At 41.6% G+C, this 13986-nt stretch overlaps 2 protein-coding genes across 2 annotated transcripts in view; one reads left to right on the top strand and one right to left on the bottom strand.

Moving 5' to 3' along the window:
• PARP14 (poly(ADP-ribose) polymerase family member 14) overlaps positions 1-3568 on the top strand; it is a 51332-nt gene extending 47764 nt beyond the window's left edge. Inside the window, exon 35 of the mRNA XM_083581404.1 lies at positions 1202-3568. Within this exon, the coding sequence (XP_083437530.1) occupies positions 1202-1488 (287 nt within the window). The 3' untranslated portion in view covers positions 1489-3568. The remainder of the gene's footprint in view (positions 1-1201) is intronic.
• A 1282-nt stretch (positions 3569-4850) lies between these two features.
• Positions 4851-13489, bottom strand: DTX3L (deltex E3 ubiquitin ligase 3L). The gene is made up of 5 exons (XM_083583614.1): positions 13181-13489; positions 10399-10634; positions 8438-9988; positions 6957-7174; positions 4851-5994 (listed from the first exon to the last, which is right to left on the bottom strand). Exons 1-5 carry the CDS (start codon positions 13368-13370, stop codon positions 5925-5927), a joined length of 2265 nt encoding a protein of 754 aa, XP_083439740.1. The 5' UTR covers positions 13371-13489; the 3' UTR covers positions 4851-5924.
• Positions 13490-13986: the final 497 nt, after the last annotated feature.

Raw genomic sequence — 13986 nt, 5'->3', positions numbered from 1 at the left:
TTCAGGTTAAGAACGGACATCCAGAACGAATTAAGTACGTAACCAGAGGTACCACTGTAGTGAATGATCCCTTCTATATCAGAGTGGGGAACCTGTGTATTGCCCCCATCAAGTTGTTGGATTCCTGTTCCCATTAGACTCAGCCAATATAGCCAGGTCAGTAATAATGGGAGTTGTAGTCCAACAACATCTGGACAGCCACAGGTTTCTAGGTTTGAAAAACCTTGCTTTCTTATAGCCAAATACCTTTTAATGTCTTTTCAGAAATTAGTCTTGCTATTTTGAATAAGACTTTCATACCATTGTAAGTGCAAACAGGATACTTAGACTATATACAAAATATTATTTCTGAGAGTCAATGATGGGGTGGGAATTCCCATTGCTGCTACAGTGGTGCAGGGCCTGATTCTGGGTCATTAGCTCAGTAACGATACAGGGAAGCAAAAGAGGTGGAGAGACTTCAGTTGGAACACCTTTGAGAGATTCAGTGGAGAATTCTGCCTTAAAATAAAAACAAAAGGAGATGTTAGCTGAAGTATTGGAAAGGAACACATTGTATAAAGAAACAAAACATGTGCCCATGTGGGAACTGTGGGTAACATGTATGCCATCTTGGTTCTCAGATGGAGGAAAAGTGAGATATAAATGTAAAAAACGAAGTAAATCCCTCTTCCAGTTGATGTGTTTTTATACAAGACATTTTTCTATTTAAGGATAAAAATGGTTAATGTACCTAAATTTTTGCCTTCAAAAGCAGGAACTTGTAATAATAGTAATAATAGACAAAAGTAATAATATAATAAAATAAAAGTAGTAACAGTAATAGTAATAATATAACATATTCATATCCCACCTTTCTCCCAAGTTGTGATTCAAGGTGACTTAACAATATTTAAAAACATCATTATAAAATAGAATTAAACTAGTTAAAAGACAATAGTGAAAATACATCAGAACACATATAAAACCAGAAATTAAAACACAGAATGCCCTCAGAGCACAGACCAGTGATCAGCACCTTAGTTTTCAAAGGCTGTCTGAATAGGAAGGTGTTAGAGTGTGTGTGTTTTCATTTATTTAATAGAGTTAGCTGCTTGTCTAGTGTATCAGATAGCTTTGCAGATTAAATATGGTTGTAATGCTTTGCATTAGTTTTCTAAGACGTTAATATTTTCTGAGATGTTTCTTTTTTTGGCCTCAGCTGCAGCGATTGGAAATGGGACCTATTTTGCTGTCCATGCAAGCTATTCTGCAGGTGATACATATTCCACACCAGACGCCAATGGTAGCAAATATATGTATCTTGCTCGGGTTCTTACTGGGGATTATTGCACCGGAAAACACGGACTGATTACTCCACCACCAAAAAGCATTGGAGGCGTTGAAATTTACGACAGTGTGACTGATAACATGGCTAAACCAACAATGTTTGTCATATTTTATGATTCTCAGGCTTATCCAGAATATCTTATTACCTTCAGAAGATAAGTTGCTTTTGCAGCCGAAGACCCATTGTGCTGCCCCCCCCCCGATAATCTGAAAATTCTTTTTAGAAATTACTAGTTTTTGAAATTTCCGACTAATTAGTTTAGCTATGCCTTCCAAAGACTCAAATAATTTTGACTGGTATCTAGTAAAGCTTGTGACACGCGTTTTGAAAGTGTGCGTGAAGTCAGGCAGGGTTTGTACAACTTGGTAACTTTAGTGTAGGTAGAACTGACTTGAACAGAAAATGCTGAAATTAAAATAGGGTGGGTAATATATTAGAACCATGTGTGCTGCCATCTCATAAAGGCAATGAGTAAAATATAAGCAAGGGTGATCTCCGATGTCTGCCTTTCCCTATAAATACATTCCTCAATGTTCTACTCAGTTTGGGTGGAACTGCGCATTGCACATGGATACAAGCCCCATTGACTGTTGCTCCCAGGGATGGCAGTTGCAGCAGGGCAGAGAACCTCATCTTTGCTCAGTGCCCTTTACAATTGCATCTTCTGTCCAGTCCCTTTCCCTGCTGCTCTCTATAGAGTTGGAGATGTGTTTGCTCCCCCCCCAAAAAAGATGCTTAAGAAATAGCTTTTGTTAGTGGGCTGGTGCAGTAGCAGCAGAAGTTACAAAGCAGCCAAGTGGAGCTTTGTAATGTACTATCTTTGCTAGTTCTCAGGAAATTCTGAATGTCACCACTGTGCCTCCCATCCACTTTTTCAGATTGTTGTGCCTATTTGCAGTGACTTGTCTATGCCGTTCAGATCAGCAGCCTGCACTACCTATGCACAGTGGCAAATCATTTTTCTCAGGTACTTAACAGGCAAGAATGTACCTATTTCTGGAGACATTTTTAGCAACGAGCTTTTTCTTAAAACGAAAAGGCCTGTATGTATTCACTGCAAGAGTTTCCTCTGAAAGCTCCTTATCCCCTCTCGTTGCTTGCTGGTTAGCAGGGAATTAAATGAGAAAAGAAAGGTCCTTTGATATATCAGGGATAGACTGCTGAGTAATGTTGCCAACTGACCAGAAAAAATACCCAGCCTGGGGTTACTTCTGTGTTTTTGGCAGCAATTTGATACTGAAAATCAGCAGGTGAGGCGCTTCACAGTATGAAAATTATCTGCACATCAAACAAAGGCCTAATCTTAAGAGAATGGGACATTTTTAAAGGGCAATGGATGATTCTTACATTTGAGGCTTTAGAAAACAGTTCAGCCTCCTGTGAGAAATCATAAGAGTGCAAACAAGGAAGAGAGTACATTTCTAGTAATGTGTACGTCCAAGTGCCAATATACATTTTATACAGACTACATGAGAAGCAACCATCTCTGCTTGTAGATACTTGAACTCTCGTGTCAATAGGCAAATAAAGCTGAAGGGCATTGCTATCAAGAAGAGGAAAGAAAACACTTCTCAAGTTGTGGCTTTTTAGCAGCTTCCAGTGGTGGCTCTAAGAAGTTTTGATTCTGTATGTTTGGGTATGCATAGAGTATGGTGCCCTTTCACACTACAGGTGTGGCTTTTGTTCTTAGCAATATTGTTTTATATGGTGTACACATGAACTATAATGGAGTTGTCAGACTGAACTGCCAATTCACATCCCTGTTTACAGTTCTCTCTGCATCTGTATGGGCATACATACTGCCACCTTAGTCAATGCTTCACACCTTTTGCCATAATAAACTTGCTGGACTTCAAAGTAACGCACAAACATTTGTTGCTTCTTCTTAGCAGCCAATATCCCTTGCTATTATTTTCAGCTGCTAGGACAAAATTAGACAAGTGCTTAGCTAACTCAAGGTAGATCATTGGGGGCAGACAGCACTAGGCCTAGGAAGATGCTTAAAAGGTGTTCAGAGCAGTCTTTAAATATCTCTCTTTATATTCAGCCCAATAGCTGCCACTCGCAAAATTGTTAGCTTTCTTCTGCTGCCAGGTTATACCATTGTGTCTTTAACTAATTTTGGTTTTGTCATATTTCAAATGCCTGTATTATCATGTGATTTCTGCTACTGTGACTCTCCTTAAAATTAGTTCTAATCTTGCCTCGCATGTAAATTTATTAAAAGTTATAAAAATGCTCAATTTGTCAAATATTTGAACTTGTCATAGGAATGTTGTTTGTTTCAATCACAAACCATTTCAGAGTGGGCGTTTGTCTTATTGCTGCTTCTCGCTGAAGCTAGAACGCCACAAACCACATTGTGTGCATCATCACAATGACCTAACACAGTATTTTCCTCCACACAGTCCGCCGCCAGTCATTGGCAAGGTTGAGGCAAATCACTCATTTTTTTTGGCCTAACTGCAAACCATATCAAGAGAAGTGGAGTCCATAATCTTATAATAAAAATGTTGATATTTGCTCTTGTATTATTCACTGTTGTAAGTTTGTCGATTTTCCCATCACAAGAGCTTTTTTTTTAAAAAGTGAACTAGCACTCTTGGATTTGCCCTATGCATCCTGTTAAATGTTTTGGCCTCTATCACTTAAAGCAGAGGTTACTTCATGATCCTGGCTCCAAGCCTCCCCATTTATTGTAGAGGTAAGGAAGTTCAGTATGGCTTTTATAGGAAGAACAGCCTGAATGCAGCCCCAGTTCAAAACAAAAACTTCCAGAATGGCACGAAATCTTTCATTCCATTTCTTCTTCTTTTTTAAATCATTTCATAAAACATTGCACCATTCCTCTTATGAATCACAATTCACAACATAATCAATTTAATACACAAATTGTTGATTCTAATTCATAATCGGTAGCATGTCCCCCAAATAAGCAATAGGAATTCTGACCATTTTCTATCTTGCTGTTACTGTTGTGTGATTCTATTTTTCTGGTATGTTAGATCAAGGTACCTTTACTTAACTAGTATTCTTCTTTTCTTGCTTAAGTAGTTCTTTCAATCACTACTGAAATGCTTGAAGTTAATGTACATTTTCTTGTCTTTTGCATGTTTATTTATCTTGCAAATCTGTGGCCCCTGGAAGAATATCACATGGGAAAGAGTTCCCCATTTGTGCCTGCTGGCCCAAAGGTTGAATTTTGGGTGTACCAGGGGCAGAGTCACAAAATGGCTCCCTCCCATTGCGAGAGGGAAATCATCACCATCACATGACAAAAGACTGAAGCCCTCCCTTTATGGTCTTGTTTGCTAATTAACATCATATTAAAACGTGGTGTACCCATTTTAGGAATTGTACGCTATTACTCTTCAGCATTTTCACTTTTAAAATTAGTTACTCCACCCTCCTTTAAAAACAGCAAAGCCATGTTAGCAGGCAGGAAAATCTCACCTACTCCCCAAAACTGGTCAAGGAAAGATCATTAAAACAAATGAACAAAAAAACAACACAGAAACCATTTAATTAGCATATAGAATTTTATTTCCTTTTAAGTCACATTTAACAATTTGCTGATGAATATACTTTAACCTTGCCAGTTTAGTGGCAGCAGCAAGCTAATAGAATCTGTTGCCTCATGCCACATTACATTGTGATATGTGCCATAGAGTGAAGCAAAAAATACAAAATGTACTGTGATGCCTTCAGGCTGGTGTTAAATGGAAAGAAAGAAAGAAAATATTGCTCAACCATTTGATTTTCAAGAGGGGGAGACCGATCAAAGACATAGTTTTAATAGCCACTTGGTTTCCAGATTTTGTTCCTTTTCTTGTGGGACAACGATGCTCCAAAGATTCAAAATAGGACAAAAACTGCAACCTTTAAAAAAAGTAATAAACTTGGGTTGAACACTATACTTCAGTCTGCAGATTTATCTTAAGTTTTACTCTGAGCAGACTCACTGAAATCAGCTAACGTAACTAATTAAGAAAATTTAGTATGGCCCTGAACTCACAAAATGCTGAACCATTTTTATTGGTTTGCTTTTACTTAAGAATCTTCACAATGCAGAGAAAGAAGGCAAAACATAGCCCACTTCTGCAAAGGTGAGAAAAACTAAACTTCGTTCCACCCAGTTATGCTGCAAGTGGTAGCAGTAAGCACACAAGAGAGGGGAAAGTGTTTAACAGCCTAATCACGCACGCTTCTACTTAAAACCGACACCAAGTGACTTCAGCAGAACTTTGAAAATCAAGGTCCGCTGCAATCAATGGGGCTGGGCTCCATGAAATGTGGTTTGGTCTATAGCAGCTGTGTGACACTTGTAGCCCTTGATATGTTAAACACCAACTCCCTTCAACATGGCAAACTATCATGATTGATGGAAACTGTACATCTCATGGGCCACAGGTTCCCTACCCCTGGATCGACAGCTTTACTTAACAGCACTGCAACAGATTTTTAGGAAGTTATTCAACAAGTTATGCAATTCAGAATTTTGTACTGGATAAGCAGAAAAAAGCACTCATAAGCTAAATCCAATTGGCACATCTTTGGACTGGTACAGATTCTGGACAGTCGACTGGAAGAGCGCTCATTCAATTCCTTTCGCCTTCAGTTCTTCTCGAACACGTTTCAGGTAATCTGGATCGGGGTAGCCAAAACTAGGAGAGAAAGAGTTTTGTTTGTAAACCAAGCAATTCCCCAATGAAGAGAGGTTGTTGTCTTAATATATCTATCAAAATACTGTGTACTCAAATATTGGAGAAACAGTGTGCTGACACCACGGTGGCCCAAGAAAAAGAACTCTGCAGGAATCTTCAGTTATTCTGAGGTGAGGATTTGAATGTACATTTGCGCCTTGGCTTTATGAATACTTAACATGTACACAACATGCGCCTCATAGAAGAAGAGAAGAGTTTGGATTTGATATCCCGCTTTATCACTACCCTAAAGAGTCTCAAAGTGGCTAACATTCTCCTTTCCCTTCCTCCCCCACAACAAACACTCTGTGAGGTGAGTGGGGCTGAGAGACTTAACAGAAGTGTGACTGGCCCAAGGTCACCCAGCAGCTGCATGTAGAGGAGCGGAGACGCGAACCCGGTTCCCCAGATTACAAGACTACCGCTCTTAACCACTACACCACACTGGCTCTCTCATAGGGGATGTGTTAAGCTGGGGTGAATGACAGCTTGCTGCTGCAGCAGCTTTCCGCTCTCTTGATGGCCTTGAGTGCAGGAGGCCTATAGGGAGTTGACTCCTAGCCAAGTGGTAGGAAGTTGAAGTAGACTGGGCCCAGGGCTAGACACAGGACTGGATTATTGTGATTATTCAAAATACTCAAATGCTATGTACATTATATATACTACTGCAGTTTGAGAACATTGCATGCCTCCTGAGCATGCAATTAACAGACAAAACCTGACTTTGCTGTTTGGATCATGCAAAACAAATATCTGCAGCTAAGATTGTGAAATGTGAAAAAAATGTCAGATCACTGTCCAAAACACTTCTTCCAAAATGGTTCCTATACTTGAGTGAATTTGCATCCAACAAAATCAAAGCTAGAATGAGATTACATTGAGAAATGCATCATTGGCACTTAGAACAAACAAATACAACACACCTGCTTGCCCCTCCATAACAGTTAGTTTTGTGGTGAATGTCATTCCAGGTAACAACATTTTTTACACCGGTTGTACGTGACTCGCCAACTGTGAAAATCAACTTTTGATCAAAGGCCTTCTGAAGCAACTTCAAAATTTCTCTTCCTTCTGGGTTATCAGGTAAATATGCTGTCCGATGTGCACCAATGAATGGTCTTCCAGGGTTTGGGTGGCCTTCCTGCAATGCAAAGGTATTAAAATAGGCAAAGCGTTATACTTGACTTGCATGAAGCTCAGCAAATGTCAGGAAGCACTTCTGCTGGATCCCAAGTGTTTATCTAATCCAGCATCTTGTTTCCAACAGTGGTCAGCCAAATGGTTCTGGCAAGGCTCCCAAGGATGGCACAAACAAACGGAAGGAAGCCATCTTCTGTGATTCAGAGGAATCCTGAGAGTACCATTTAGCTTCCATAGCTAACAGACTTCTTGTCACCACACCTTGAGGTAGTGACTCTGAGCATTTAATTGTGTTGCGCTAAAGAATTACTTTACATACATACATACATACAAAGGTTACAATACATTTTCAATCAATATATCCTCTCTACAGACACCTCTGTGATGATGGTGGAATTAAAATATCCCCCTGTTCATCAATAAAAGAGAAAAAGGGAGACCAGATTGTGTCATATGTATCTTTTTTGGAGATGCCTTTGATTATTCGCTGATGGTATGTGCTCCATCAGAACGCCTCACATAATTACTTTCTTGTGCCCCAAACTCCTGTCACAATCAGCGTCATTGGGTGCAACCTTCCCATGTTTGTGACAAAAATTTTGTTTACACCATTCATAATTCCACATGCCTCTACCCCAGAGAAGGGCAATCTGTGGCTGTTGGCCTAATTTCATTTAAGTGGCAAGGATGGACAAATGGGAAATGGCAGGTTGTCCAGAAAGGAATGTGGCCCTTAAATTACCCCAGAAAAAGGTTCCCAATCCATACCATAGAAGGAAGATGGGGAAATCCAGCCAGATGGGCAGGGTATAAATAATAATAATTTATATTATTTATATTTATATTTATATTTATATTATTATTATTAAGCCAGAATGGCTGGGCTGAATGGAACTGCTGGGAGTTGCAGTCCAAACCATCAGGAGGGCAATAGGCTTAGCCCTATGGTTAAGTGAGACAAACCATTCAAGTGGAAAAGAGAACAAATGTTCCTGATGCAAGAAAGGATGTATGTGGAATAATGGCAGATTCTGCAACTGGGGTAATTTAAGCTCCATCCTGTTTATGGCTCTGCTGCTCTCGCCTTCTGGAACTCCCAAACCCCGTCCCAACAGTATGTCACTAGTACAAGTTTTGCCTGTGCATGCAGCAATATAAAGTTTTCCTAAAAGGATATTATGAGCAGATATAAGGTGGGGCTGCTCACACTCTCTCATGCCATTCCAATCCCTCTTCAGCCCCCAAAGTGTTCCTTGCGACTTACCATTTGAATGCCATCAGGTATGTTATATGAAATTTGGATGGAACCATATCCATCATAACCAGGAAGCGACACTCGAGATTTCTGGATGTTCATTGTCCCTGGTGGTTGGTTTCCTTCCACCTTCCCATAGGCCACATTACACACAGGGCAAACAGGCTTGTATTTCAAGGCCTGCTCAATGCACTCAGTACAAAACTCATGCTTGCATTTGGGCAGCACTTTCTTTTGGTGGATTGTGTCCATGCAAATGGCGCACACATCCTCTTGTTTGACTTCCATTTCCTTTGACTCCTTTTGCTCCCTGGGAGGAGGGGAGTGCATTTTGGGGCCCCCGTTTTGCTCCAAATATGCACCTTTAGTTTCTCCGGAGCTGGAACTAGGACCTATACTTCCTACAGGTGGATGAACATCAGTTTCCAGAAATCGCATGATGTGCTTTTCAACAGAAAGCACATGCTCCGGAATACCGAATAGAATTAGATTATTTTTCTTTGATATACGCATTAATACTCTGGGATTTTCTTTTTGCAGTGCTGAAAAGAACGTGTCTAGTTTTCTTTTCTGGTCCTCAAGAAGATTCAAGGGGATGACTCTTTCTATGGGCTGGGTTGAAATCTTCTGATAAAAATGGACAAAGCTCTCATAGGCTTGTAAACATGAATGTGAGTTTGGATACTTCCTATGCTTAAAGAAAACATATGCTTTCTGCGTGAAGAGAACAAACTTTTTCTGTGACTCAGTATTGTACATCCGGTTTATAGATTCAATTTCTTTATCTAATTGTGGTTCCAATAACTTAAATGTCTTAAGATCAAATCCGGTGTCAGTTTTCAAAGGGTAAGCTTCAGATTTTTTTACCAACTCTCCTGCCTCTAATTCCCCTATTGCCCTTTTAGCAGCTGAAATCTCCTTTGCAGGGCCACGGAAAACCAATGCATTTCCCTCTGTTTTAACAAGGATGCTCTTGAAATTGAGGTTTAAAATCTGCTGTGCTTTAGCCATCTGGTTGCTGTCAGCAAAAGACATTCTCTCCTGTTTCAGATCTGCGGTCACCTTCTGAAACGCTGTGACAAAATTATGCTGAGCTTTCTCTAGGAGGCTAGGGTCCCCAACAGAAGAGAAGTGTAGAGAAGCCAACCCATTTCCACATTCTTGACTAGTCAGCTTTACACTGAACTTCTGCTCCAGTTCATCAACTTGTTCCTTGCAGGCCTGGCTGAAGTATTCAAAGATAGCTGAAGGAACCTTGATATCATACACATCTACATCATTCTTCCTTCCTTCCTTCCAATCATCCATGGGCATCTCTCTCATAGTTTTTGGCTCTTTAGGGTGTGAAAATTCATTGCTGCGGTGGTGGGGGCCTCCAAGGAGCTTCTCAAAATGACGGTGTAACTTCTCAATGTCATCATAATCTCCTGATACCTTTTCTATGCCAGTCTGCCCTGAGTGCACATCTATTTTTAAGGTGGGACAGACAGTTGTCACCTGACTTCTCTGCTCTTTTGTGAGCAATTCAGTATTCAAAGTGGCAGATACGCTAAGAAAGATCTGAAAACAAGAAAAAAGAGAGAGAAAATTGGTTTTATTAACACACATGCACACAGGGCTTCTCCAAATGCCCTATGTATTGAACATCCATCCCAATTTGCTTGTACAAGACTTACATGGAAGTTAGATTGTTCAATAAAGACGAGACAAATTCATTCTGATTTGTTTGTGGGAAGGTTATACAACAATTAGCATTTATTCTTATTCGCTTGTGCGGTGTTTATACCTTTCCCAGTTTTTCCTTCTTTTATTCAATGTTCAACTGCCTGATATTAATGATTCAGTTGTTATCAAATAAATGGGTAAAAATAGCCAATTGAAGAAAACAGTAAAGATGCAGTTAACCAGTACTGGAAGAAGAGGGGCGCAGCTTAGGCGTTCTGAAGTTCTAGGCCTTGGTGGATTCTTACCTTTCTGGTCATGCTTTCCAGATCACCTGCATATTTTTCAGTCAGCTTTTGCTCTCCAAAATCATTTGGAAGTGGCAGAGTGCTTGAAGCAGAAAGCGAGCCGGCTGCTGAGCTCTTCAAATAATTTGCAAGTGATGTTTCTGTCATCTCCTCAGAATCTGGAAGGATATTTATCTTTACAGATCTTCCAGAAACTTCTATGAAATGAGGTCCATTTTTCTTCACTTGTTGCTTCACTAAATTTATTCAAATAAGAAACATATGTTATTGCTATTTCACTTATAATGATACTATGTCACATTTTTGCATTAAGATATCTCAAAGCAGCTTACACGATCAATGTAAAAGATATGTATGATATATCTGTTTTGGTGATATTCATATTGCAAGCCTAAGAAAATTTAATTCTGAAGCCACAGTTACACCAGCTGATATTTGATCCCACATAAGCCAGTGTAACTCAGTCAAAGCCAAACTCTCTCTTACTCTTCAGAATCTCCCATTTTCTGTCCTAAGACAACTTCCCAGGCAATAGACAAATCTCGACCTGGCTGACAGGATTTGCTGTGACTAGTCCCTTTTTGAACACAGCTATATGGAAGCGAGTGATGTTGCTTAATTTCCAAAACAAGAGAAGGCAGCTAGATTGCAGCCTCCCATTTCAAAAACCTTCCTCACCCCCTTTTCCTAAGTGTCTGGCAGCTAGTTGAAACAGTCCAGTGATGAGGGAAAGGCACTCTGCATATACTCCATTCTTTCAAGACATTGGCTTCATTTTCTTTCACTTCAAGGTATTTCCATGAGATCCCCGACCTAATCACTTCTTCTTCTTCTTCTTATTATTATTATTATTATTATTATTAATACTTATACATCACACAAACAAGCATTGAATAAAACAAGCAAACAATACAAAACAGGAAAAAATGCAAAAACAAAATTACAAGGATGTAAACATAATAACATAATCTGCAATCAAAAATACGAAACATTATGCTCTTCCAAAAAAGGGAAATAACGAAAAACAACACCAAAAAAAGAAGAAAAGGAAAAAAGGAAAAAAGAAATTGATTTCTAACTAACTCCATGTGGATCTTTATTCCTCATATCACTGGTTGTCTGTAATGATTAAATTTTTGGAGAATTATTCTAATTACCTGTGAGATTTTCATTCTAAACTAAGCCAAGTATGAATCTGGGAATTGGTTCTCTTCATATAATTTATAAAGACTTCCCACTCTCTCCTTATTTTCTCATTAGAATAATTTCTTATTAAACTCATAAGTTTGGTCAAATGACAGTTTAAAAAACCCATTCTTCTTTTCTTGGTGTTATGTTACTTTTCCAATGTTCCTAATCATTTCTCTAAATGTGCTTGCCAACTTCTCCCTCCCTGCTTTTTGGCAGGGCTCCAGGGCCTTTAACAGTTAAGCCAGGGATCTAACAGGTGAAGCTTAACCCCAGTATAGAAACCATAGCTGTCAACTGTCCCTTATGTGGCGGGAAACTCCCTTATCCCAGCGCCGTTTCCTGCTGCTGTCCTGGATTGATGATGTCCCTTAAATTTCCCGGGTTTCATGCTCGCCTGGCTCGGGAGGGAAGCAGCGGCTAGGGGTCCTCCACCTCGAGAGAGCCCGCGCACGAGCTGCCGCGTCTCTGTATCTCCCTTTTCCCCCTCAGGGGCGCATCGTGAGGAGATGGGTGGCGGCGGGGGGGCAGGCAGTCCCTATCTTGCGAGACTTCTGCCGCGGTGCCAGGGGAAGCCGGAGGCGGCAGCGGCTGAGGAGGTGGCCTGAGGGAGGAGGAAGAGGAGGGGATGGGGAGGGACGCAGAAGGGCGGCGCTTCAATGGCTGCCACAGCGCCTCATGCCGGGCTCGGGGGCGAGAGTCTCTCTCCCTCCCTTTCGGGCGGGGAAGGACCGATGGAACTCCTCGCGCCAGGATGACGGCAGCCCTGACGTGCTGCTTAGCATACCCTCCAACCAGTGCAGCATATTAATATAGTGATTTCCCCCTCAGCATCCCTTTCATAACTCTATTTTTATAAATCATTTGTCCATCCATAGTTCAAATTTTTACTACAAGTTTTCTGTCAATCCTACCAATGTATGAAACTCTTTACAATAGCTTTTCAAATAAATTATAAACTTTGCCCATTCTTTATTAAAGAGGTCCTCTTCCTGGTTTTTAATTCTGCCTGTAAGCTTTGCCATCTAGATGTCGTTCTTCAGTTTTGTCTGCCCCTCTTCTTTGGTTTAGAGTTGTACACACTTAGGATCATCTAGTCCAACCCCCTGCAAAACACAGTCAGTGGCAGCAAAAGCAGCATGGCTCCATCAGTGCCGGATTGATGTATAAGCTAAGCAAAATCCCTTATTTGGGCTGCTGATCCCTTATTTTCGAGGCTGCTGGCCCCTTATTTTCAAATCTGTAAGTTGACAGCTATGATAGAAACTCAAGAGATAGGGAAAGCTTTAACCGCAAAATTTCTGCCTGTCGTGCAGCTGTTGGATGGATCAGGATGAATTGGGCGGGGGGGGTGGATAGGGGCGTGGAAGGCAATAGCAGACGAAGCATGGCGAAAAGGGGAATTCATACTAAGGGCAAAAAAGGAAAAGAAAGCTGGAAACTCAAGGGAGCTAGGCGAAAGTGGAAACTCCTTCCCTCTAGACATTTAGACATTTACTGTATTTAACTTTGCTACAGAGAAAGGCCATGCCCAAATGCTTGGAGCCAAGTAACTGTACAGCACCCCGTCGGGGCCTCTGAAGCCTCCAGTTACCTTCCTCCGACAGGAACTGCACCGAATAGACGTCCCGTTCACGATCCAGAACTCGCACTTCGCATTCGCCGCCCCCGGAGCGTTTCCGGGATTGGAAGTGGCTTTGCAGCTTGAACTCGAGCCTCCCCAAGCCCCTCTCTTCAGGAAAGAGAGAGAGCTGCACGAAGAGCGGAGCAGGAGCGCCGGCCATGGCGGACCAAAGCAGGGGGGCGAGGCTCGGACTTTCACTTTCGGTTCTTCGCCAACTCCCTCGGAGGCGAACCTGCCTCCTCCTCCTCCTCCTCCTCCTTTCGGGCGCGCCGGAATCCGCCGCTCGGCTCCAGGCTGCGTCGCCGCAGCGCCTCCTGCCGGCCCATCCCTGGGAGCCGAGAAGCGCGGCGGGTTACGGAGGAGGCAGGTTGGCTGCTTTTCCGGGAAAGCTGACTCGCCGCTTGCCGAGCGCTGGGCAGAAGCTCAACCGGTGAGGCGGGCCCGGCTCAAAATGCTTGTACACTTGTACGAGAGCGGAGGAAATGGGTGAGCTGAGATGCCCGAGCTCACGGCTCGTTCCCAAGGCGAGACGTTTCGTCCTTCGAACAGAAGATCACGACCTTGTGACTGCGTTCATTGAATTGCTCCTTAGTACCTCTACTTTCTCGTCTCGGAATTGCTGGAGCGAATTAAGGTGCAATCCTACACTCACTTATTTAGGGGAAAGCGCCACTGAACTCTGCAGGAGCTTACAAGTAGATATGTATAGGGTTGGACTAGCATACCCTCCAACATTTCTCCGATGAAAATAGGGACGTCCCATTCCATCATGATAA

This window comes from Podarcis filfolensis (genome assembly GCF_964270895.1).
Source record: "Podarcis filfolensis genome assembly, chromosome: 1".
NCBI lineage: Eukaryota > Metazoa > Chordata > Lepidosauria > Squamata > Lacertidae > Podarcis > Podarcis filfolensis.
The sequence above is the reverse complement of the archived record's forward strand: the minus strand, read 5'-3'. Positions and strand labels throughout refer to the sequence as shown.

Excerpts from the sequence above, each read along its gene's own strand:
- DTX3L (XM_083583614.1), bottom strand. The coding sequence starts at position 13,370 with ATGGCCGGCGCTCCTGCTCCGCTCTTCGTGCAGCTCTCTCTCTTTCCT. Across the intron at positions 9,989-10,398 it reads TGGAAAGCATGACCAGAAAG|ATCTTTCTTAGCGTATCTGC; the intron begins GTAAGAATCCAC and ends TCTTGTTTTCAG. Across the intron at positions 7,175-8,437 it reads TACCTGATGGCATTCAAATG|GAAGGCCACCCAAACCCTGG; the intron begins GTAAGTCGCAAG and ends TTTGCATTGCAG.